At 40.9% G+C, this 24,785-nt stretch overlaps 4 protein-coding genes across 7 annotated transcripts; 2 read left to right on the top strand and 2 right to left on the bottom strand.

The window, feature by feature from the left end:
• Positions 1-732: 732 nt before the first annotated feature.
• On the bottom strand, positions 733-12,465 carry hmgxb3 (HMG box domain containing 3). 4 transcript variants are annotated; one of them, XM_044363477.1, is made up of 22 exons: positions 12,197-12,465; positions 12,080-12,118; positions 11,328-11,480; positions 11,001-11,175; positions 9,748-10,257; positions 9,530-9,637; positions 9,235-9,369; positions 8,836-9,080; positions 8,539-8,648; positions 8,364-8,444; positions 8,048-8,127; positions 7,841-7,948; positions 7,553-7,693; positions 6,835-7,142; positions 6,534-6,661; positions 5,479-5,610; positions 5,161-5,345; positions 4,842-5,064; positions 4,508-4,641; positions 3,956-4,075; positions 3,430-3,639; positions 733-2,599 (listed from the first exon to the last, which is right to left on the bottom strand). In XM_044363477.1, the coding sequence occupies exons 1-22, from the start codon at positions 12,370-12,372 to the stop codon at positions 1,994-1,996; spliced, it is 4,107 nt and encodes a 1,368-aa protein (XP_044219412.1). In that variant the 5' UTR covers positions 12,373-12,465; the 3' UTR covers positions 733-1,993. The 4 variants fall into 4 exon arrangements, with proteins under 4 accessions (XP_044219412.1, XP_044219413.1, XP_044219414.1 ...); XM_044363478.1 differs by lacking the exon at positions 12,080-12,118; XM_044363479.1 differs by lacking the exons at positions 12,080-12,118; positions 12,197-12,465 and adding an exon at positions 11,786-12,039.
• Positions 12,466-12,751: 286 nt separating this feature from the next.
• Positions 12,752-14,811, top strand: LOC122990235 (SLC35A4 upstream open reading frame protein). The gene is made up of 3 exons (XM_044363483.1): positions 12,752-12,851; positions 13,230-13,328; positions 14,351-14,811. The coding sequence occupies exons 1-3, from the start codon at positions 12,837-12,839 to the stop codon at positions 14,546-14,548; spliced, it is 312 nt and encodes a 103-aa protein (XP_044219418.1). The 5' UTR covers positions 12,752-12,836; the 3' UTR covers positions 14,549-14,811.
• Positions 14,812-14,924: 113 nt separating this feature from the next.
• On the top strand, positions 14,925-16,563 carry slc35a4 (solute carrier family 35 member A4). Its single transcript, XM_044363482.1, has one exon. It carries the CDS (start codon positions 15,117-15,119, stop codon positions 16,092-16,094), a length of 978 nt encoding a protein of 325 aa, XP_044219417.1. The 5' UTR covers positions 14,925-15,116; the 3' UTR covers positions 16,095-16,563.
• A 26-nt stretch (positions 16,564-16,589) lies between these two features.
• On the bottom strand, positions 16,590-23,727 carry si:dkey-201i24.3 (kinesin-like protein KIN-4B). The gene is made up of 15 exons (XM_044364565.1): positions 23,699-23,727; positions 23,247-23,418; positions 22,228-22,278; positions 21,964-22,092; positions 21,642-21,724; positions 21,105-21,233; positions 19,625-19,761; positions 19,335-19,537; positions 19,175-19,240; positions 18,938-19,064; positions 18,723-18,847; positions 18,428-18,547; positions 18,074-18,241; positions 16,843-16,993; positions 16,590-16,712 (listed from the first exon to the last, which is right to left on the bottom strand). The coding sequence occupies exons 1-15, from the start codon at positions 23,725-23,727 to the stop codon at positions 16,639-16,641; spliced, it is 1,764 nt and encodes a 587-aa protein (XP_044220500.1). The 3' UTR covers positions 16,590-16,638.
• Between the last annotated feature and the right edge of the window lie 1,058 nt (positions 23,728-24,785).

Below are 24,785 nucleotides of genomic sequence, written 5' to 3'. Positions count from 1 at the left end.
GTCCAGTTTGTGCTTAAGCCTTACTTTACACTGTTGGGTAGTTTAAACTGTGCTGGTGCATAAAACTCCTGTTACTGAGGGAATGAAACACAATATTTCCCTTTGTAACACATTACACACAATTCCTGTAAATCCACAATCCTGATGACATTGCTCGTGGGAAAACCTACAAATAGAGGCGCTGTGTTGTTAAAAATGGCTGTTATTACAGGGAGTCCAAGCTTAAAAAAAAAGACAAACAAACAGAGTGGAACTGGAAAGAGATGGAATAGTATTAATGTTAGCATGTCAGCCTGAAGAACTATGTTTAGGGTTATGAGGGCAAGACAGTGATTTTTAAATCTCATCTAATTCAACAGTTATGTTTCTTAAAGGACAGACGAGTGAACAACAAAAACTTCTGCATTTGCCCCACTTTACTGTATCAAAGGCTTCTCTGCTTCAACTAACATCCATCTGTCCAACTCTTTATCGTCAGGAGCTCTTGTGTTCTGTGGCGTTCAAGATAACCATGTCATCGATGGCATTTGAAGCCTCTTTTTTATACCACATGACTGGTATAGGAATGTTAGTAATCCAGTCGGGTAGTTTTGATGAAGACATGAGTAAGAAAAAGGGTTGATGGGTTTGTAATAGACTACACAAGATCATGTGTGTCCCTCCACTACCCACCATCACTTCAGCTATACAGTGTATTTGTGGTTAAAGTCCAGTTCAAAGAAGCTTCATCACTTTCTCGCAAAGTCTTATTTATTTATATTTATTTGTTGCATCAGCAGTTTACAGGTCCAACCATTGCACACACTGCAATATTGTCCTTATTTACAATACTCTTGGCTGCTGTCATTTCTTTTGAATACTTGAGGTTTCAGTAAATGTACAGATTTTCAACACAACTGCCTCAACAGCCTCAGTGCTCCAAGAGAGCCTCTTAAGTGCGTCATTATGCTTAGCATTGGTGACCAGTTCTAATAAAGAAACAAAACAGTCATCAGATTCATTTCTAAAGCACTTTGTGCTGCAGATATTCTAAATATCTTCAGTTTATTCTCAAAGGCTGGCTGCTTATTGGTTGACTGGAGTTAAGACAACTGATTGAATGCATCCTTGAATGGATCTCCGTTGAAAAGATATTTCAAGCCTAAATAAAACAAAGGCCACAAAGTTCATCAACACATTGAGATACAGTACAATCGACAGATGCACGTCATCATCCTCTTTTAAAAGCAAACCTCCGTCCTAAAGGCAACGAGTGAGAGGTAACAGTGTGAAACATAAAGCAGAGCTGTCTCAGAAAAGAGCAATAAATACACTGTGGTTAAACATTTACACATTTCAGGCTAGAAGTAACTGAGTTATTAAAAATCCTGGATACATTCTTTCAGTCACAGGAAAACATGATTTAGACTTCAAGTTTATGTCACCTTCACACACACACTGTCACTTCCTTTAACTCTTGGCAACTTATTGGCTAAAAAAAACAACAACACATAAAATACTTACATTCTTTTAGTCATCTGAAATGGTAAGTTTTGACAGTTTCCATTATCTGGACATTTATTTATTTTTACACTGACTGTTAGAGATGGTTAAAATGACCTTATAACCTGCAATCTGAAATGTAATTCTTTCCTTAGTTTCTTCACAGTCAACAGTGACTACTGCATTCCTCTTCTTACAATAAGGTCCACTTCTGCCAAATTGAACACACTTTATCCATATTCAGTGTATAAAATTTGTCAATTCTGTATAGTTGATTGAATATGCTGTTGCACAGTCTAATAGTCCTTATTAACAGTTAAATACTGTTCAGCAGTAAAATCTCATCATTATTCTGTTTCCTCAGTCATTTTTGGGGTTAGCACCACATCTTTCTCCTTCTGGTAACACTTTCATCTCTTCTTAGGGCACTCCTCTCTTTTCATTCAGCGATTTTGACATTCAGTTCACCCCTCTGCCTGCATATCAATCCATCTGTTCATCCTGAATATTTTTATTCAGGCAGAACAACCTCATATGTAGTCTCTGCCCCTTCCTCTTGTTTCTGTCCCTCCATCCCACTTCCTTCATCTTCCTCTCTCTCGGTGTTGATCTGGGCCACTCCCAGCCGGTACAGAGCGTCCCTGATCACTACCTCTCCAGGTTGACAGGCCTTCACCACTTGGTTTATCTGCTGGTTCACAATGTCCCTGCTGGAGAGAAAATCCACCAGACGGTTGTAAAGGTAGTAATAGGCTGTGTTGTTGAAAACCACAGGTTGCCGCCGCATATGGCTCACTGAGGAACAGTCCTCTGGATTCTCTGTGGAGTCTTCCTCAGCTTTATCTATCTGCTTCTCCTGCTCTACCCCTTCCTCATCCTCCTTCTCTTCCTTCTCTTTCTCCAGCTCAGCCACCAGGCTGATATAGGGCTCCAGGTCTCTGCAGAGGGCCAAGGAGTGATGCTCTGGAGCAGGAGGGTCATGGGCCTGAGCTGCTCCAGGAGGATACACCAGCCAGCAAGAAGAGGATTTGGTGATGGGGTGGACCTGCTGGTTCTCCCCCACCAACGACTGGTCAGCGCTGTACGGCTGGTCTTCCAGCTCAGCGCATGACACAAACTGAAGAACAAAAGAGGAGAGGTTACCTGAGAGAGTGACACACCTTGAGCCTTTAACATAGACACTAAGAAAACTATATGGGACCTCCAGTTTTTTGACACAAATAGAGGTATTACAGGCTTAATCCAATCCAAATGTAAGCAAAAGGGCGAAGTGACCTGATGCTGATCAAAAGTCAGAAAATAACCAAAGTCATTGGGATTCATCCTGAAGTACCAAGGATTTCTGTATAATATTCCATGGCAATGAATCCAACTCAAATTGAACTTTTAGTACATGGACTAACACAAGAAATATTGTAAATCTACATTTTTGCCATTTTCTGATTTACAGCTCTAATGTGTTAACCTGACATGCCAGATGGTTTGTTACACAGAACCATCCGAGAAGTCATCCTTGAAAACTGTTTGGAAAAGGGCAGGCACTTTCAAAAAATACTTGACAAGTGATTGGATGAACCATCTGTCCATCACCATCTATCACCGTCTTACCTTGTGAGGCAGCTGGATTTGCAAGATCACATGAGAATCCTCATAGGACACTGATTGGTCCAAACACAAAACTGACAAGATGGATTCTCGTGACCTTATGACCTCGTGTATCCAGCTGCCTCGCAAGATAACTGATGCTTGTAAACAGTAATGATCCCTGAGACATATACAAAATGGATTTCTTTTTTCAAGCTACTTTTCAATCATATATTTGAATATACTTACAATTTATCTGATCCAAAAAATACTCATTAGGCCTTTAATTGAATTTGTCCCATTTTAACTAGCACATATTAAAGTTTATTAACTTATCTCCTAAATTTAATTGAAATCACTCACCACTGGCTTTTCAAAGGGATCAGAAAAACAGCCTTGGTTCCTGCCCCACATCTGGGCTGCCAGCTCTGGGTACTGCATGTCAGCACACAGTGCCACCTGACGAGCGCAGTCATTAACATAGACTGGGGGCCAGTAGCGAGAGGACAGTAGCAGATCGACATGGTCTCGAGCCGTCTCTCCTCTCACCAAGTACTTAGAGCCACACACCACCTGGACAGAGGTAAGGGACAGATGCGGACAAGTGAACACTGAAAACAACACTGAAAACCCTTTCTGAGGTCTTGCAGAATGACGGACTCAGTGTGATGAATAAATGGCAAAAATATAAGGAATACTGGAGTTTGAAAAAGTTTTAAGTTCATGCATAACTTTGGTTTTTCCCTATAGGACTGATTTTGCATTTCCTGTTTTAAAATGTCACATTTAGAGTTTTGATACAAAGATCTTGTTGACTTGGTTTTGAACTGAAAGGTCAACTCATGACTAGGATGACAAGTTAAAACAATGACAGTGCTGCTGTTTTTACCTTGTGGGGGCAGACCTTGGACAGCTTGCCAGCAGTGAGGTGTTGAGGGGGCTGAGGGGCTGTGGCAAGACCGCCATGAACAAGCGTATACAAGGAGATCAGAGAGGCCAGCAGCTCATTCTAACACAGAAGGAGAGAGGGAGGAGGCTTTTATTTAAAAAAAAAAAACTGCACAAATGAAGTATCTTATAGAAGCAGCAGAGATAAGATGAACACAAACTTAGTGTAATAATTAAGGAAACATTCTGTGAAACAAATTCAGGTTTCCACCACAGCAAGCAAACTATCTTGCTAAAATGCCCTTGAGCAAAGCATTTAACCCCCATCAGCCTCAGGGTGTGGGGGAGGGGAGGGGAGGGGAGGGGATTTCCTGTAATGTAGACCAATAACTTATCACATGATCAGTGTGTTTGCTCCAACAGCAACACTTGTATTTTTGCTAGTATTTCACAGTCAATATGTTTAACACAAAAAAAGCAAAAACGTGCATGCATAACGAGCACAAAGGCACATGTCTCTCACACAAAAACACACACGCTCGCACATGCACACCTTAGTGGAGTCTGGGGTGATGCTCGCCCTGCAGCGATCAAGTATTGTTCTCAGCTCGTCCTCACTGTGATCTTCAATCTTGTCGAGTCTCAGCTGACCGTCATGAATAAGACGTACCAAAACTGATGGATCTCCTGAGACAGATGAGGAAAACGGTCTTTTAAAAACTGTGAAAATATGTTTACAAAAGCCACTACGACCGATACCTGTTAACATTACAAATCAGGGATGGAGACAGTTTTCTCCCTTATTTCTGACTTTAAAAGAAAACCCTTTTCAAGGATTAGCAATTACAAAAGCTGAAATTAAGTGGTAGTTTAAAGGACACTGGTACCTGAGGGCTGCTGTGTATGTGACAGGACCTTGTCCTTCTCTGTGTTTATGACAGTGGGGCTCCTCATCAGCGGGGGAATGAAAGGAGCAATAATGGAAGCATCCACCCGCGTGATGGGGATGTCTGTGGGGAAAGCTGCCTGCTCGATTGCCTCACTTTCCATGGTCAGCCAGAAGTCATCCACGTGCACCTCATCTGAGATTGAAAACTCAGGCCAGGTAAACTGCAAAGAGGTCACACCAGTATGGAATGAAACACTGTCACTGCTAAATAGCTCTGTGAGTGTTGTAGTTACAGTCTTTTGAACTAAATCTGTCACCTCCACATTCTTGAGCTCCAGCACATTGTTTGTATATCGCTGTGAGATCTCCAGCTTGGGAGCAACGCCACAAATGCCGCAGATCATATCATTGTAATCTCGCACTGTAAGACACTCAAAGGCCCAGTAGCCACTCAGGAGAAGCTCTTGTATTTGAGATGACTCCTCTGGACTCAGAGCATGGACTGATGCAAAGACAAAAAACACAGGATGATAGACAATAGACAGAAGTGATAAAAGTGCTATTCAAAATGACTAAATTGAACTATGATTGTGGCAGAATCCTTGTGGTTCCAAAGTAATCCACACAGTGTTTACCAGGGTGATTGGGGACATGGTCCAGCAGGGTCTTAGCAACCTGAGAGGGTGGGTGGCCCAGTTTGAGGTTGGCCCTGATCTTCAGGAACAGGTCAATACTGACCAGCAGTTTGTTCCCAATGTTGAACAAACCTGTCAACAAACAAAACAAATCCACATTTTAATTCACACAGAAAGCTGTTTATAGGTCATACTGCCTTAAACATCTTTCTCAGAATCAGCTGTTTACATAACTCTTTGATACAATGTGACAAAGAACTGCTGTTATCCTGAACTAACTAACAAAATACTACTGTAATTGTGGCCTCATGCCTACAAATAAAGCAAAGAAGGATGAAAACCCTGTAAAAACATGGAAAATAAACAATGATAGTAACACGATTAAATACTGCCATATTAAGCAGCTGAATATCAGAGTAAGCCAAGCATTTATCTGGTTTTACTGAGCCAAAAGATTTAGAATTCTTTGGTTGGTATTTGTTGACATTCTCTTAAAGCGTGTAAAACCGTTGAAAACATGTCCCTATGAAAGAGGCAGAGTTTTAGAGGAGCAAGGAGTAGAAAATGTGTGACCAGTGTATACTGCAAGGAGAGGGGGTCAAGTAAGATTCACTGGAATCTTAGATACTGTATGATATGACACACATTATTCACTGTTGCGGTGCCCCCTTCCGGCCAATGAGCGTTATAGTGAATATGCCCAAAGGAATAAAACTTATGATCTTTTGCTTAAATTTAGGTCAAATCTAATCAGCAAAATTTCTGTATATTGTGTTATGTATTTTTTCTATAGTTTTGGGGCATTTTAGAGAGATGACAAGAAACCAGGGGAGAGAGAGACGGGGAACAAAGGTCTGTGGCCAGAACTGAACCATAGAACAATGAGTGTAGTGTTGAAAAATGATGCAAAGGTAAAATGACACACATGATTCCTAGGAGTTTACCTGCAATCTCATCTGTTTGAGATAACTCTGCCCCCTGACCAAAAGCAAGGGAAATCACACTTGATGAAAAATTAAATGAACAAGGTTGAAGACGTGAGCGGTGCCGTTTACCTGGATGCAAGTCAGTGAAGCTGTGCAGGGCCAGACACTGAACGTTGAGACACACCTTGAGCTGGAGAGAAGCTGTCTGGATCAGTGTCTCAGTCAGTAACCAGCAGTCCTCCTGTCCTGCAACAGTACTAGAATGTGCACACAAATACACACAAAAAGTGTATACATTAGAGAACTAGACATCAACACAACATGGAAGTACTGACATACAAAAACAGAAGCAGAAATAGCGAGGAGAAGCTTGTGATTAAATGTGTGCTTAAATATCTCCACCATGTCATTCCAGTTCCCATCTTCTCACCTCTGATCTCCTTTGAAAAGAGGGTAGTTACACAGGCTACAGTGAGTAGCTGCTGATTCATAGAACTGAGGCCACCCGGACTCGACCAGCGTCTCTGCTTCGGTGCCGTCTTCCTGCTCCTGGTCTCCTGGTTGAACCAGGACGATCTGAAGACTGTTGAGCTCCTGGATGAGGGTCAGCGTCTCCTGGAGCTCAGTCTCGCTCTCAGGAATCAGCAGGGAACGGCGGAGCAGCTGCAGGGTAGATTGGCGCTGGAGGTCTTTCTGAGCAGCACTCAGAGCCTGGTATGGATCGAGCAGAGTCCCAGACTGCAAAAGAGGGATGAAATTATGAGAACAATTGATCCAAATTAAATTATTGAAGCTGTTAAAGAGGGATGAGGTGAGAGGTAAGCTTTAATAATCAACACAATGAAAGTGATTCATTGCTACAGCAAAAAAATAAGGTGAACAAGGTGCAAAAACTTTTAACAATAAGCATGTTCAGGGCTTTTATGTGGGATATTGATGCCAAGATTAGTACAATACAGTGCTACCACTGGTATTAGTACTAGTAAGACAAATAAAATCCTGATAGAACTTAAAATACAATGAAACAAAATTACAGAAAGAGAGAAGAAACAGGCTGTTAATTATTAAAAAGGTGACACCAATTCTAAAAGAGAAGAAATCCTACAGTATCTGAACTTCATCAAAATCTAGAGGAAGTAAGCTTTCACCTTTGTTCCTTTGGCGTTCCTCTGCGTCAGCTCACAGCCACATTTAGGGCACACTGCAGGTTTGTGTCTGTTTTTATACATATAGTCACAGAATGGGTTCTTACACCGACCCCTGCCTCGCGCTGTAGACAGTCCCAAATCCTAAGAGAAGAAAGAAGACCAACTTATCAAGAAATGAAAGAGACAAAATCATTTTGCAGAGAAATGCTGAGTAATTTAATTACAATACAGCAGTAAATCTCAAAATTCAAGCAAGCTTAACTGCACAGGAAACAGAAATATACTAACAAAGTTAGAAACTGTGTGCTGCTTAAATGGCACAACCGACACGATATTCACTCTCCTATCAGTGAGTGAAGCAACAGGCTGATTTCCTTCTGCTGCGACCGGAGAATCCTATAAAAAAAAAAACATACATTGAGTGAGGACACCTGATAAAATCTGTGTCTTTATTATTCTGTTTGTGTGTGTTTGTAGGTGTTTGTGTGTGTTTACCTGCTTGGCTGTGGTTGTGACTGCCTGACCAAGCTGTTTTAAAGTGCTGGGTTTGAGACCTGAGAAACTCTCTCGAGGCACTGTGGTTACAAAAAAAAAACCCCAACCTCATCAAAGAGCAAAAACCTCAGGAAGTACGGTCACCTCTATAGACGTCTCACTTCCTCTCAATATAATCAAGTACACTCAAGGTGGTGTGCACATGCCAGTAGTAAGCAATGAATGAACATACAATGAAACTGTACACAAACTATGACCAAAAAGAACACATTTAATAAAGTATAATTAAAAAGAACAATCAAATGATGCACAGTACCAGAGGAGGATTTATTGTTGTTCGCAGTCGGAAATTTTCCTTTGTCAGGTGGGACAGTTATGATCTGGAACACAGCACGGCCTGGAAATACAAATACAAGCAATTATGTAAATCCATGTTACCACAGCCTATTTTAACACTACAACAGACCTGTGAGCTGTATGTTTTATCTCACCTGCGCTACAATAGGCGGGGAGGATGGGTCTTACAGGTCTCTTCTGCACAGCTGCGCTGCTTCTGCTTTGACTCTGGACTGTCGCACTTTTCAGACTGTCTTTCAGTTGCCTATTCAATGAGAGAGGAAGAGTATGTTGAATCCAACACAAACTAGTGTCAAACTTACAATAAAAACAGCTGCACTAACAACTCACAATGGTGTCAAATGACTTTAAGAAGGCCACTGTGTGTATTTACTGCAAATGATATGTAGAAACTCAAAAAACTTCAAAACAACAACTCCATGGATGCTCACTCTGTTTGTTCCTGTGACTTGATGCTGCTGCCCTCTGGTGGCTTAACAGCTGGAACTGCACGCTGCTTTTTGCCGCACCGTTGAACTTGCCCGTCTTTTTTACTCCCAGTGGTGTTTGTTTTACTGACATCGGCACACCCCTCCTGAGCACAGGGTGATGTAGCTTGGCAGCTTTCCTTAGACTTGGTTTCAGCTTTCTCTGGCAATTGCTTGGATGCCGCCTCTTTCTCTTGTGTTTTCTTTGCCTGATATATAAATGCAGCCAAAGTTACATGACTTAAACAGCAGGTCATAATGACATTTACTGAAAACAGAGAAACCTGAAGCATTAATCCTTCCTGATGTTCATGACAGATTAAACATCCCTAACTCTTTGTGCAGATAATGCTTGACACTTACAGCAGGTATCCATTTGCCACCGAGGTGGCTCCCACATTCAGGACATGTCGGTGGCTTATGGCGGGTGACATACACAAATGAACAGCCAGGATTTAGACACCTCCCTCGACCTCTCCTGGTGTATGTCTTCACAGACTGCAAAAAAGAGGCAAACATGTAAATTCCTGTCTCTCAACTCCATTTATTACCACATCCACTTATGTGATTTCTCAAATTTTTCCTTTTCCAGTGTATTCTATGCTTGCCAATTTCAGTATTGACCTTTCTAAGTTGGATGGAAAGTGTAGGTGCTTACCATTTTATATGAAGGAGTAGCACTTCGTTCTGCACTGCCTCCTACAGAAACCATCATTACTGGGCCCACAGAGCTGACACCCGCCAAAGACTTGGTCTCCAGAAGGTTCTGAAGTGAAGTGAGAAAATGTGTCACTGCATTAGTAAAAAGACTGTTTTGTGAATAAAATGTTGAGCCTTTGTGCTACTGCAGCTGGTAGAGGGAAATTAAAGTCTCACCTGGGTGGGTATAATGGCAACCACCTGTGTAGTTTCCCCCTGTATTTGCTGCACCATCGCCCCGCCATAACCGCTACCAGCAACTCTTGTCTCATTTCCTTTCAGTGTGACCCTGTTTGCCGTAAGGTCAGCGGAGTTCTGTGAGACTCGGGCATCTGTGGAGGCTGGGGCTTTGGAGGAGATGGAGGAGGAAGAAGAAGGTGGGATTCCTTGAAGGGTCGTCGGATGAGACGCCGCAGCCGTTTCCTCTGCTATATCATCGACAACAATAAGCTGCTCAGAAAGTTCTACCTCGCCAGCCAAACCAAGAGGTTGGAACTGGGGTTCTTGGGTGACAGAGGCAGAGGGCAAGCCTCCCTCCGGTGGAGGATCAAGAGACTCCATGCTGACCTCTGGCTGACAGAATCCTGGCTGGTGATTTGAGGAACAGCCTTTGGCCAAGAGGAAGTAGCTGGCTCTGGGGAGGATTTTGCGGAAGCCTGGCAAGTCTCTGGAGGGACTGACTGAGGACTGAAAGAAATGCAAGGTTAAGAAAATTGTTTATAGAATAATTGCAAAATTATACTAGACACCAGTAAATCAGGCTGGTGTAGATACAAAGCTCCTCCGCTGTGAAAACTGAGACTAATGGGTCACTTCACTCTGACTTCATCTGTAGTTACATGAGCCAAATGTATTCATTGCCACTGAAATCAATCCAGTTGACAATATGAGTGCTCTGCAGTGCATAATCATGAAGAAAAGCTAAGAAATATTCAACATCCTATATTAAAACCAGCACTCCATCACGTGAAAACCTTTTAAAAAGATTGGCTTGGTTTGACTGCTTAGTTGTGTCAGAATACATGGTAATATCCCTACAGTTTTTAAAATGTAGGCTATTAACCAGAAAAAAATATTAGAAAGTAATGGGAGTTCCTGTAATCACTTTAGACTTTCATAACTCATTGTTCTGAACTTTTTTATTAAGGTGATTAGTGATTCTTAAATTAAATTAACATGGAAAGTAATCTCAATTAGCATTTGCGTGACACACTTTCATCTTTTGAATTGACTGTAATTGGTTTATATGAACACATTTAAACTTCTTTCAGAACAGGCCTGGTTGTTCTGATTTTTAAATGAGGACGTTTTATTCTGAGTACTTGTGAAGTTTGATCAGGAAGTTTTATTATGAGTATATATAATCTCCATGAATGCTCAGATACTTACATAAAAACAAACTAAAAAAAAGAGTTGAGGATGTAGCTTACTGTATCTATGCCCTCTTTCTCCGACTTGGCCTTCTCCAGATAGTAGCTTTTCTCAGCTACGCTGAGCCTTTTCCAGCTCTCACTGATACGCTTGTTGATCTCTGACTGTGGCAGATTAGGGACTTCCTGTTGCATCATCTGATGGACATCAAAGTAGTATAACAGGTAGGCAGACCTAAAACAGACAGATTCCATGTCTACAATCAGTACACGACAATCAGGGAGAATTGATATGATTTTTGTAAGCTCAGTCCCCGTTCTGGGCCATACTTAATGCTGTGATATTTTGACAGCTGTGTGACAGTCTTTTCAGGCTATATAAGTTACCTGGGCTTCTTTGGTTTCTCCACATTATCTTCATGAGCTTTGCTTTTCCTCTTTTTTGGAGGAGTCACTTCCATTTGGTTGTAGCAGCTCTCCACCTCGTCAGTCACTTTCACTACCTCATACACCTTCACTTTCTCCATGATCTCCCAGGATCTAGGGACCAATTTCAAAAACAGTACGAGATTAGTTTGTTGTTCATGAACCTTTATGAAGGTAAGATTTATTTCAGGGGTGTTATATTAGAATACATTAGTTTTAACTCAAGTTAGGTGAGCAAAAAAAGAATACAAACGGATAACTGGATGTATTTTACATTACATAATAATATGCATTTAACATCATTAATAAATGATACAATGATGCAACAGTAAAGCATGACTGTGCAGCGCCACTCTTCTGTGTTGTGATGAAAGCACTGAGTTTATGTAGTTTATGATAACTCAGTGGGTAAGTTATACCTGAGCTGATGAGAGACAAATAAAGATACTTTTTAATGTCTGTCTAATAAGAGCCACTTAAAGTAGGACAGTAAAATTGTGCTGGTAAGTTGCTCTATGCTGAGACAAAGCACGATAGTGTGTTGGTCATAATAACATTATGCGTAAAGTAGACATGCGAGTGGCTCACTGAAGGAGGAATAAAGCGCTAACATGTCAAACACACTGACTAAACGCAGCTTTAATGGCGTGTGTTTATACTGCCTGCACAGTCCGTGAGTTATCCAATGAAATGCCTTCTTATTGAAGCCTTACCTACGACGGCCCGAGGCGCTACAAACTGCTCTGAAAGACCTTTAGAAGAAGCCACATAAGTCGGACATTGTACAGACTGTAAACAATCCTGAAATGTATCTATGCTTCATATCAAACCTGGAATTCGCGACGCATAAATGTCTGTAAAGTAGCTTCGTTTGTCGTCGAATTGTAAAAAAAAATACATGGCGGTTTGTTGCTATGGTCCTAGACCAATCAAATGCCGGAATAAACAAGGACGGGCCAATCATGGTAGACGTTTTTGACACGTGAAGGTAACGCTTGCGTCCCATAGACCTTCAGAATACAGATAAGTGCAGTTCACAAGTACTCAGTAAAAGTGCAAATCACTACATGGGAAGTCTCAATGGTTATTGTAAGACAAAGCTCAGTCCGTAAAATATTCACTGCTTCAAGTAAGTTTTTTTTAATCTTGGCCAACTAAAAACGTTTTCTATCAAAGTGGAGAGGTGATATTGTATACCCAAACAGATATATCATCTTAAAGAATTATGTTTAAAGTTATCCATTTAATCACGGGGCAGAGACATGAAAAACACATTTCTAAATGCACAAAGGAGAAGGTAGCAGTGACAAAAAAGTGCAAGTTTTTTGTTACTGTCTTGAACTGTCTCCGGAGTTAAAACTGTATTTTACAACTATCCACGGCGCCGTAAACACCCAGACCAAACTAATCGCATCGATCATAAGCCGCCCAGGCGTAGGAGCCGAACACTGATAAATCCACTGAGCAAAAATGGCAGATGACAAGGTGAGTGAGTTCCTGTGCTATGGCTATAATTGTATTAAATTCACGTGTTTCGTCAGATGACAGTAGCTGCTGGAGGAGGCCGAATAAACCCTCTCAGCAGCCGTTGGTTCTGTGCTAAAATGAGCATTTCTAGATCCACGAACGCTTGTAACGGACATACTTGATCTGGCTAACTTAAGTTATGGTGCTACCAGCTAGCCAGCGAACTTAAACTGACCCATTTAACTGTCAGTTAACTGTTTTGTTAGAAAAGCTTTTAATGGGAAATTATGTCAGTAACTAATTGATTTTAGGCTATGTTGTATAGCATCTTAATTATCGTTCAAGTCGGAATTGTCACTTTCTTAATACAAACGTGACCCACGGTTTCTATTTTAGGATCCACTGAAACAGTTGAAAGACCTGACTCAGCTCAAAAACCAGTTGGAGGAGATCCAGAGACGAGTGGAGAGCGAAGTCTCCGTAGGAATCCCTCAGGTAAGTTATTATTGTGCCCCTGATAACTGACCAAGTTACATGAGGACAAAAAGTCAGATGTTCCCCTCCTCTAAGTTACCAACCTTGGATTTTTTTTCCAGATATGTTTTTGAAGGTGAATGTAATTTATGTTATTCTCATGGAGAATATATATTAATGTAAATGGCCAAACTTTGTCCCTTCATTCACCTTTTCTATTAATGAAATTGAATCGTGTTGCTCTTGACTGAAGGTGATGAACAAGCAAAGAGAATCATAGAATATGAGATCATGTCTTCGTAGATCCTGATTTTAAATGCCTTTTTCACTGTAGTAACGTTGCCCTTTTCAGAGTTCTGTCTCAGGACTGTCATATATACCCTCTTATGATTAGTTTGTGTTATTATATTGTTAGTTAGCCTATATGATGTTTTATCATTGACAAGGGGATAGATATAGGCCTATCCTTTTTAGCCTTTATTTAACCAGGTAAAAGTCTCATTGACATTAAGATCTCTTTTTCAAGAGTGACCTGGCCAAGAGAGTAGCTTTAACATTGTTATAGTAATAAACAAAAAGAATATAATTATCACACCCTACAAACGAGTGAACACAATATCCAGTTAATATGCAATACAAGATTATGGACAAAATCCAGTTATGATGGGCTGCAACCAATGATTATTTTCATTATCGATAAATCTGTGGATCATTTTATTGATTAATCGTCTAGAAAATGTCAGAAAATGGTGAAAAATGTTGATCAATGTTTCCCACAGCCCAAGATGACATGAATAAATATCTTTTTTTGTCCCAACCAACAGTCCACAACCCAAAGATATTCTGTTTACTATCATAGAGGACTAAAGAAACCAGAAAATATTCACACTTGTGAAATTGGAACCAGAAAACTTTGACTTTTGTTCTTAAGAAATTACTCAAAATGATTACTTGTTGCCTCTTTAGTTCAGTTTATTTACCCATCTGTATGTCCTTTCCTGTGATTGGACAGTGCTGTAAATCCTGCTGTCTTGCTCTTGTAGGGAGGCTCAGTGTTGGGATCTCCGTTTCTGAAGGGTTTCCTGGCTGGCTATGTGGTGGCTAAGCTACGCTCCTCTGCCATCCTGGGAGTGCTGCTGGGAACAATCACTGGCATCTACTCAGCACAGAACTATCAAGTGCCCAACATTGAAAGAACTGTGAAAGAGTATATGAACAGTTTGAAAAAAGGACCAAAGTAATTTGGGCTGACTGCTAGTCTTGCCAGTCATATAACGGGCACAACTAGAAGAAATCCTGCTGCAGCTGCTGGCTTGTCAGTGGCCCATGACGGAACAACCTTCAAGATTTCTGTGTAGACCGGTCTGTGGATGCAATATAACTGGAATTTCACAGGGGACTCCAACTGAAAGACTTTCTTTGTCTCCTTTGTTTCAAATTGACTTAAAGACAGATCTTCATTTCCACGTGTTCCTGTTCAATGTTATTACAAGATGTAAGACTACAAAGTTTTAAGGTTTGGTCCCTCAAATTTCATAACTTGTCTTAGTTTTGTTGCCTGAAGCAGATGTCTAAGCCTATTAGAATTTGAATTAGTCGTGTAAAACGGGCAGTAATTCCTGCAAATGCGTCCTACAACTTTATTATTATACAGAGAAATTATACAGAGAATAATGTATTTAAGTATTTTATAATTGGTATATAAATGGTTGAGCTTTGTAAGATAAAATAGCCTAAAGTGAGTTGTTGCACTATAGCAAGTATTGAGATTTGTTAGGAATTAAAAGTGTTTATTTTCCATCACTGAGGATGATTGTGATCCAGAATGTGGGGACCTCCTCTCCAGTGAAGTATAGGAGACAGTGGGTGAAGAGGCTTCAGTGGGGCGTCCTCTTGGGCCTGATGGTCCTCATATACGGCTCTCATGCACCACTCATCACTCTGACCAAAGTAGACGGTCAAGTCCCTTTCGACCCCTCCTCTTGTGTCGTCATGATTGAGTTAGCCAAACTCCTCATTTCTCTGGCGACTCTCGTTCTAACTGGGGGTGTATCCGCCTTACACGCTCCTCCACCTCTAGTCCTTGTGGCTCCGTATGCAGTCCCCGCCATACTCTATGCCCTTAACAACAACCTGGTAGTCGTCATGCAGGCCTACATGGATCCAAGCTCATACCAAGTCCTCAGCAACCTAAAAATCGCTTCCACCGCCCTGCTGTACTCCTTCTGCCTGGGTAAGAGGCTCCGGCAGGGTCAGTGGTTAGCTCTGGGGCTCCTCATGGGAGCTGGGGTGTGCCACAGCTACAGCAGCCTGGATCTAGGGGACACTGACAGGGATGAAGCTGAGCAAGGCCCAAGGCTTCATATCACAGCATGGGGGCTTTTCCTTGTGCTGGTGTACTGCTGTGTTTCAGGGCTAGCAGCAGTTTACACAGAGAGGGTGCTGAAGAGCCAGAAGCTGCCCCTAAGTCTGCAGAATCTCTACCTCTATGTGTTCGGTGTAGCCATCAACGGGCTGTCCTCCTTCTCCGCTGTAGCAAGTGAAAAGAGCTTTCTGGAGGGATACTCAGGGGCGGTTTGGGTGATTATAGCAGGGCAGGCAGCTAACGGACTCCTGATGTCTGTGGTGCTAAAGCATGGCAGCGGGATCACCAGACTGTTTGTCATTTCCTGCTCCATGCTGGTTAATGCTCTGTTGTCTTGGGCCATTTTAGGGCTGCAGCTTACTCCTTTTTTCCTCCTACCAGTTTCTATGATTGGACTGGCAGCTTTCCTTTATTACAGATAGTGGAGTCTTCACCAAACAAATCACAAGGCTCAACTTACCCAAAAGGAACTCCTGTCACAATCTACCAACTGTTTGTTTCCTAGTTCTTGAGATTAAGTTTCAAATGTGATGTGTTTTCTGCCTTCTGTCTATCTGCCTTTTTAGTCTTGTTTTTTTTTTTCCATCTTAAAACTGGACTTTTTCATCCAGAATCCAACACATGTATCTGATTTGTAACCGTATTACCATGTCATGTCAGCTTAAGTCTAATTTGACCATTTGCATCACATTAGAAGGTTTAGTTTATAATTTTGTTAGGCTATTGTAAGTAAATTCAAATAATAATGCATGTAAGAAATAATTATATCTTTCAGTAACACATATCTGAAGGGTGCTGCTATTGTCATCTTGGTGTTTTTTTTGTTTTGTATCACATTCTCTGCCAAGAATAATATCAAAGATCAAATAAAAGTGTTATTCGGTGTGTTAATGATGACTAATAAATTGTCAGTTTTATTTCTCATGACTTACAATATGCACATTGATTCATAAACATCTTATATATTCACTGCTGTTGGGATAACAGTTCAGCCTTAGGATCACCTCGCACAGCTAGAGCATCCTTTAACTCTGCCAGCGCTGTAAAGAAAAGTAAAAGAAGTTAACATGCAGGTGGGAGCTACTATCATCTTTTGGTATTCATGTCACATTCAGCTCATATCTGTAAAATAACCGACAGTGTGGTAGAGGTTAAGAAACATACACTGACCTTTGTGGAGTTGTTTGTTGTCAGCCTGCAGCTGCTGGTTCTGGGCAGACAAGTAGACAGCATCCTGCACGGCCTCCAGCAGCACACTTCTGTATCTGCCCTCTGACATCTTCCTCTGCTCCTCGCTTACCTGACGAAACACTCTGAACACCTGAAGAGCAGGAAAAGAGATAACAGAATAAACATAAGGGTGATGCAGGAAAGACAGAAGCCAGAGATGCTTCCTTATGTAAACATTTGATTGAAAAAAAGGTAGTTCAATGAACAGACATCATTGTATCAGACATCTATTACAATATACCCCTTTTTTCCTGAAAGTGTGTACAATGTGTGTCTCTAATATGAGGTGGCACTCGCAAAATTCTGTTAATTTGTTTTTTTTAAAGCATCCGTTGCTGCACCATTTTCAGATTTACAAAACCTATCGGAAAGAACTGATTCTGACTGCAGTGACCTGTAAGTGTGGTAAAATATGGACTACAGTCTACCCAAAATACCCCCCCCCCCCCCCCCCCCCCCCAAGCACTGAGTCAGCATCACATCAATGCTCAAGCTTCATGCAGACCTTGTCATGAGTAAAACTTCAATATATTGAGCTGCGCATGAAGAAAGCTTATTGAAGATATTTCCCCAGTAGTTATGTTGAAAATGTCAATATGTGCTATTTTTACATGCTAAATGTATTATTAAATGTCTGTAAAGCTCTCCAGAATTGTTGTATTTCACAGCTCAGTTAATATGTGTATCGCATATTTGTGTTTATCGTGTAAATGAGGAAGAATCACTTATATGTAAACATTTGATTGTATTCATGCTGATTGTATTTTCATGGGAGTGTGAGTAGTGGGACACCTTATTAACTTACCATCATACACTTTCAAAACGCTGCTGCATACTCCTACTCCTCAGTAAGGAGACCTGTGTAGCTCTCTTAAATTATTTGGGAGCTGAGACCAATTTAAACTTTATGCATAGCACTCGTTCTTAATAATGAGACTAAGTGCAAAACGGCCTCATTCTTAGAATTTCATCGTACTATAGACCAAAATCTTACCCTGAGAGGCTTCAGACATACTGACTCAGGTGTTCTGAATAACAAAGCTCATGCAAACACATAAACCATCTGCAGGCAGACTGAATCACATCTATTGGTGAAAGAGGTCAGCAAAAGGAAATACTAAACTTATTAAATGAAAATGTATTTGAATTAGTGTTTTCTCCAAACTCTCACCTGCAGGCTCTCCTCCCTCAGACAATGCAGCTCTGCCTGGTGTCTGTGATATTGATCCTGCAGGTCTCTCTCAGCCTGCTGGGCCTCAGCGCGCAGGGCCTCTATCTGCATCACCAGGACCCGCCTCTCTCTGGTCAGCACCAGCAGCTCTCTCTGGGGGTCCTCTATCTAAGGGAGGATTAGATGAAACCATAAAAAATGCAAGGAAATAACGGATTTAAGTTGCAAATGCAGTGGTTTCCTCTGCGCACAATAAATCCAGCCTTGCATTAATTTAAACTGACTCAGCAGCCCTCTGCTAAGATAGATCACAAACTGAATAATGTTAAACAACAGTGTATCTCATTAGCTTACCGGTAGCTGTTCCTGCGCCAAGTCTCTCTCCATCGTCTCCACCTCTTCCTGAATTAATCTCCCATGGTCCTCCTTGAGTTGCCTCCTCCGCTCCAGGGCTTTGCTGTACTCCAACTGAGACTGATCATTAAACCCACAAAATAAACATCTTAGTGTGGAGTGCCTGCTGTTGCAAACATAAATCTTATCTGTATGTTTAACATGGTGTTCACAAAGCCTTGTAAACACATTCTCCAATCAGATGCAAAGGTGTTCTGTATATAATACTTAATTTAAAATGGCAAGAGTTAGATACTTGTTGACAGAGGTCAGATTTCTCTGTAGCAGCCGTGTTCTTCACTGTTTCCTCTCTGAGAGTCTCCCTCAGCTGCTGGATTCTTGCTACCCTCTCCTGGACTTTCCCCACATTCCCTTTACCCTCTGAGGACATGAAAAACACACACATAACATAGGTCATGCTTGTCCCTATGTGCGCAAATCCACATATTTTTTTTTAATCATGCATATTACCTTTGATATGATCTTCCATTTCCTGTCTCAGCTGTTCCTGTAAATATTTCATGGTGTCTGTACTCTCTCTGTGACTAACGCTGTGATCTCCAGAAAAGTGCCAATTGCTATCTGGGGACTGACGACTCTGCCAAAGCAAATGCAAAACATAGTACTCACTTCATCATGTTGGAAAAAGAATTTGTCATCCTTTGCCAAACTTGTGTGGAAAAGTAATCTGTTTACATATTTTTAAACCTTAATTTTGACTTTTATCTTCTCTGACTCTTCCCTCCTTTTTTCCCATGACTGATCTTTCACAATCTGTTGGAAAGATCACAGGAAGTATTTCCATTATGAACTCAGTTTAGTCCCTGAAGAAGATGCTGTTTAGTATCACTGTAATCCTACAAAATACCTGCAGGTTTTGGATCAGCTCTGCTAGCCTGTAGGTGTTGTGCGCTGCACTTTCCCCCTGTGACATCATCATGTTTCTTACATCCATGATGCAACCTCTGATCTCTTGCTCGGCTGCCCACGGACACCAGCAGCCAACAGCAGCCTGAGTTACCAGACTTCTCATTTTCTGGGCCAAAGCTAAAGCAGAGGGCGTCTCATCATCTAGAAGACCCGCATGAGGAGGAGAGTCGGTTTTACATCAGTAAGACACATGCTTAAATTGGTGTGGTTGGGACCAGAGGAACTTACCCTGAGGGTGGATACAGTAGATGAGAACCGTCTTACTGTTTCCTGTTAAGGCATCATTTAGGAGGAAAGGCAGGAGCTTGTCGGTGGTTGTGGCTTCACATTGGATTTGGTCCAGAACCTTCATCAGTGGGCTGACTCTGGAGAGTATTCAGCTGTTAGCACTGAGTCCAACACACACTGTGCATCATAGTGCTGCTACCTGTCCAGTTATATGGCATTTTAAAAGTGCTATTCGTACATCAGTGTGTGATGAGAGAACAGACTAAACATTATATATATATATATATATATATATATATATATATATATATATATATATATATATATATATATGTACACACATATATGACATACTTATTGTACACACTGTATAGTATATACTAATCTTTATACTAGTATTTAATATACTGGTTTTTGCATGTATATGTAAAAGAAATCAACATACTTTACTGTTATATACTAACAGGAAATGATGAGTGCCAGTCAAACTGACATTAGGATGCTGTTGCCAACTTCACAAAGTGGCAGCGAAATGTTTTTATTATTCAGTAGCCTTGTTATTTTTTGCTTTCTGATGTGTTACAAGAGCTGTTGCAACACTATCCACACCTAGTTTTAATGTTTTCTAGCTGTAAGCAGCTCTACGATTTATTTTGTGCATTAGTGTTCCTCAAAAATCAAGTTTTTTTAGTATGCATACTGATTATTTTGACTTATTTTGGCTTTTCTCCAGTGTGAACACACTACATACTTAAAACCTGCTTAGAATGATTTTGTAGTATGATTTCTGGTCATGGGGTGTGTTGAAGATTGTAGTACTGTATGTAGGACAACTGTGGACGGTGTGTTAATTTTAATGTTGCATCAAGCTGCTAGATTCGTTGAAGCAATTGATACAATACACATAATATTTGACTGAAATAGAGCCCTGTCATGGCAGAAGACTGCAATGATGCACTTTGTGTGCAAAATGGACTTAATTAGCTTTTTTTCACAACAGATGTTTTGACTAATCATTGCTGAAGAAGCACAGGTGTTACTAATAACATTAACGATGGCTCTGGTGTCACAGTTAGCCATGACAGTGAGACAGTGAGCCAGCATGCACAATACCACAACCCTTCCTTCCTCCTTTCCTTATATTAATGCTTATACTTATACACTCTTTATAAGGCATGCTTTATTAGAAAATTGTACCTGATAAGGATGGAAATAAAATTCATAAGACCTGAATGATTGTTGTGAATGTCTGTTATGAATACTCAAGATAGTAAATGTTAAAATATAACCAGCACACAGGACAGAGTTATCTACCAGAGAGATAATGATGACTTAAGTACCAATCCAGTCTCCAAGTATTTAGCAATGAGACTGATGGTTCCCATAGACAGAACAGTTCTTAAACACGTAGCTGAACATTAGGAAATTATTTTTAGCTCCTCTTTCCCATGTAATGGATAGCTCGCTGTACTGTACTGACCCTCTGAGGTCAGTCCTGCTGGCTCCTCCTGTCAGGCTGAACAGCTGCAGTCTGCTGCGGCAGACCTCAGACTCCAGCTCCTCTGGATGGAGTTTCCACTCAACAGCCACTGAGAACAGGGAACTACATCTGTGGGAGACAGACATGAACACAGGTACATTCATTCATAGCATTCAGGAAAGGTCAAGCTGACCGACACCGTGTGCAACAACCTGCTCAGGAAATCTGCTACATTACAATCGAATCACTTGTGCAAGAGTATGACACTTAATTCTATTGTGTTTGACCATTCAAAGTTATTCAGTAACTGGATTGCATGGCAAGAGTTTATGTGACCTACCTACTGGAAATGAAGCCTGCATTGGCCTTCAGTGTTGCTCTGCATGTTTCATAAACACTATAAGCTTCTTCAGCTGAGTCCACACAAACCTCACTTAAACCTCCTATAAGACTGAGACAGACATGTGCACATGACGTCAATGTGTTGCATGCATAAACCATTTCAATATGTATTTGTTGTTTACTGCATGAAATCACCTTCCAAGGATTGGGTGCATCATAGGTTTTAGAGTCTGTCTGCTGGGGCTCAGGAGATCCACAGCACTGCCATCTGGATGAAACTGACATCAAAAAGCATCTAAAGTTAGGCTTTATCATATTGTGTCTATTATAATTTGTGGTTATGCCGTTATATAGAAGGACAAACCTGAAGGAATGACAAAGAGATGAGCAGCTCCTCTTTCACTTGTGATGACATGCGACTTAACAGATTTGTCAAAACCTACAATCAGAGTCAAGATTAACAATAAGAAAACATAAAAATTGTCAATACTGGTTACGGTTTTGTTTAAGGCTCCACCTGTTTGACGATACTGTGGTCAATCAGAGTACTCATCTTCTCAGCGGAGGCTCCACATATCAGCAGCGCTCCATTATAACCACTAGATATAGACTCAGTTAGAGGCTGCAGGAGCTCAGAGTGGAATCTCTGCAGATTAATATTCAGACACACAGTTTCCAGACATCACAATATTCTGCAGTCCAAGGCAGTAGAGAGGCTTTGTGGAGTAGCTCAAATAAAAGTCACGTTGGTATAAATCAGAGTTCAAAAGGTCTTCTGTACCTGTATGTTGTCAACAGTCACAACTTGGTCAAATAAGAAGGACTTTCTTTCCTGTTTGAAAAACACATACAGCATTGAGAGCTTGCAGAGAGCAAATAACTAAATGGTGACAGTGACAGTTTTTTTTACCTCATCCTTCCCCGATGTGTAGACTACAGTACGTCCATCTTCTATAATAACTACACAGTTTTTGCCCTCTGAGTGCACAAACAGATATAGAATATAAAAACACATCTCTCTAATGGTGCCATAGCAGATTTATAGATTTTACATTTTCCCACTTGCTTTACCTGGGATTGTAGGAAGTAGAACTCCCACTCTCACTGTTTCACCTCTCTCACACGGCTGTAGAAACATGGTCACAGATCACCACGAGCCAGACTTCATTTGCTTTAATTCTGTTTTCTGTCATTTTACGATGTAATGGTTGTTAAAAGAATTGGTACTTACAGGTGCATTCATGTTCCCAGTGGCCATCCTGTCTTTATGTCTACCGTAGCCGCTGGGTCACCTGGATTTCATTGCACTCTGCTGAATTATTGATGAGACAGAATCTACTTTCACGGGTCTAAGCGATCAGGGTACGGTTACCAAGATGGACAGAAAGGTCAAAACTGAGGAATAATCATTTTGAAGTAATTTTCTTCAACCATCCTCACTGGGTCATTTTGAAATATGTAACACTGCCAGAAGTTGTTTATTCTTTATTAATTCTCCATTTTATTACAAACAAGGATGTTGTTTACGGCAAACATCAACAAAAAGAAATCAGCCATGACAAGAAACCAATAAATACCATCGAATTGAGAGGAGAGCTGTCGTGTCATCTCCCACCGGTAGCATTTACACGTTTCAAGAGGCAAATTCATTGCACCAATCCAATGCTGGGTCAATGGAGTGGCATACACAAACTCAGTGTGTATGTTCAGGAAGGTGACGGTGTCTTTTAGGATACAGTCACACTGATAGTTCCTCCCTGCATGGAGAATATTCAGCTGCTCCACTGTGCTCAAACTGACCCCTGTCTCATTTATCAAGATAGTAAGCTGGTTATTATCCACCTCCAGCACCTGGGGCTCAGACAGGTTAGCCAGAGATGGGAGACGTTTGAGGCAGTTTTTAGACAAATTGAGCTTCTTCAGGCCCTGCGGTGGGTTACTGAATACTTCCAAAAAATTACAAGGTCCAGCTCTTCCAGAGATGTAGAGAACAATGTGTTAACCTCAGTGATCCCTGATAGCATCCTGAGTGGCGTCACCGCCCGGAGGCAGTGTGGATAGTGGAAGATGGACTTGTTTCTGCTGATATCAAGTTCAGCAAAGGCGAGGGGTGAGACTCAGGGGCGTTTCAGAGAGCCTGGAGGGAGGTTAAGTTGCTGCCACTCAGACGGAAAGATTTTAGATGCCTGAATGAAAGACAGGAGCATTGTGATATGTTCTGCAGGTTGGTCCAAGAGAAGGGGTTCTCTTACAGATCCAGATAAGGCAGGTTCTCTACCATTCTAGCCCAGTAGCACTCAATCTCAACCAGGCCAGAACCAACAAGACTAAGAGATTTCAGGGAGTCAAACAGCCAATGGTGGAACACCTGGAAGGAGAGCTGGAGGAGGGAGGGGTCCACTGTTATGCCTTTCAGTTGAAGGACTTGAATTTTAGAGCTGTCAGGTAACACTGGATGCTGCAAGGATTGGAAAGCTTTGATAGTGGATGAAATTGTGCTAATTTCACCCAGTTGAAACAGTAGTAGAAATGGGATCAGTTAACTGATAAATGAAAAGGGAATTGTGATGTTAAAAAGTAGTTTATTAATCTGGATTAATGAAAAATTTGGATCCAAGGTTAGATCCATCCAGTTTGCCATCTCTCAGCTCCAGTTCCAAAGACTGTAAAGAAAACAAACTTTGTGGTTTGCGGTAACCAGATATTGAATTCACAACCAGTCCCATTTTCGCTTAAGCTTCAAAGAGAAGCGGCCGCTCCTAAAGTGACAGCGAGTCCCAAAAGCAAGAACCAGTCTCATGGCAGGCAGGAGGACAGCCAGTGACACCTGAAAATATCAAGATCCAAAGAGAGAACTTTATATATTGCAGTTTTAGTGTGAGTCCTGAAAAGACCTTTTTTGTAATGTGAGGCTGTAAATAGAACAAAACATGCTTTTTAATGGAAGAAAGGAGAAATATTACTGTAAAAAGATTTGAAGATGCTTTTTGAATTTGACTTTCTAGAAGCTATAGGAACTTATATATATATTATTTATTTATTTATTTTTGTTAATAGTGATGAGATTTCTGACATGATTTGGGGAACCTCTCCACCTTAAAGATCCCCTCCAGACAAATTAAAAAAAAAAAAAAAATATATATATATATATATATATATATATATATATATATATATATATATGTACACATATATATACTCTGCTTTGAATAATAATTTGCATCTGATATGTTTCTTTCAACAAAAAGTTAAATTACCTTGTCATTTAAGAAGTTTAACTACTGAACACAAGCTGTCTCTCAGTAACAAGTCCATCCAGTTGAATATTGGACTGATTGG

This window comes from Thunnus albacares, chromosome 10, assembly GCF_914725855.1.
Source record: "Thunnus albacares chromosome 10, fThuAlb1.1, whole genome shotgun sequence".
Classification (NCBI taxonomy): Eukaryota; Metazoa; Chordata; class Actinopteri; order Scombriformes; family Scombridae; genus Thunnus; species Thunnus albacares.
This window is presented reverse-complemented; position numbering and strand designations above follow the sequence as displayed.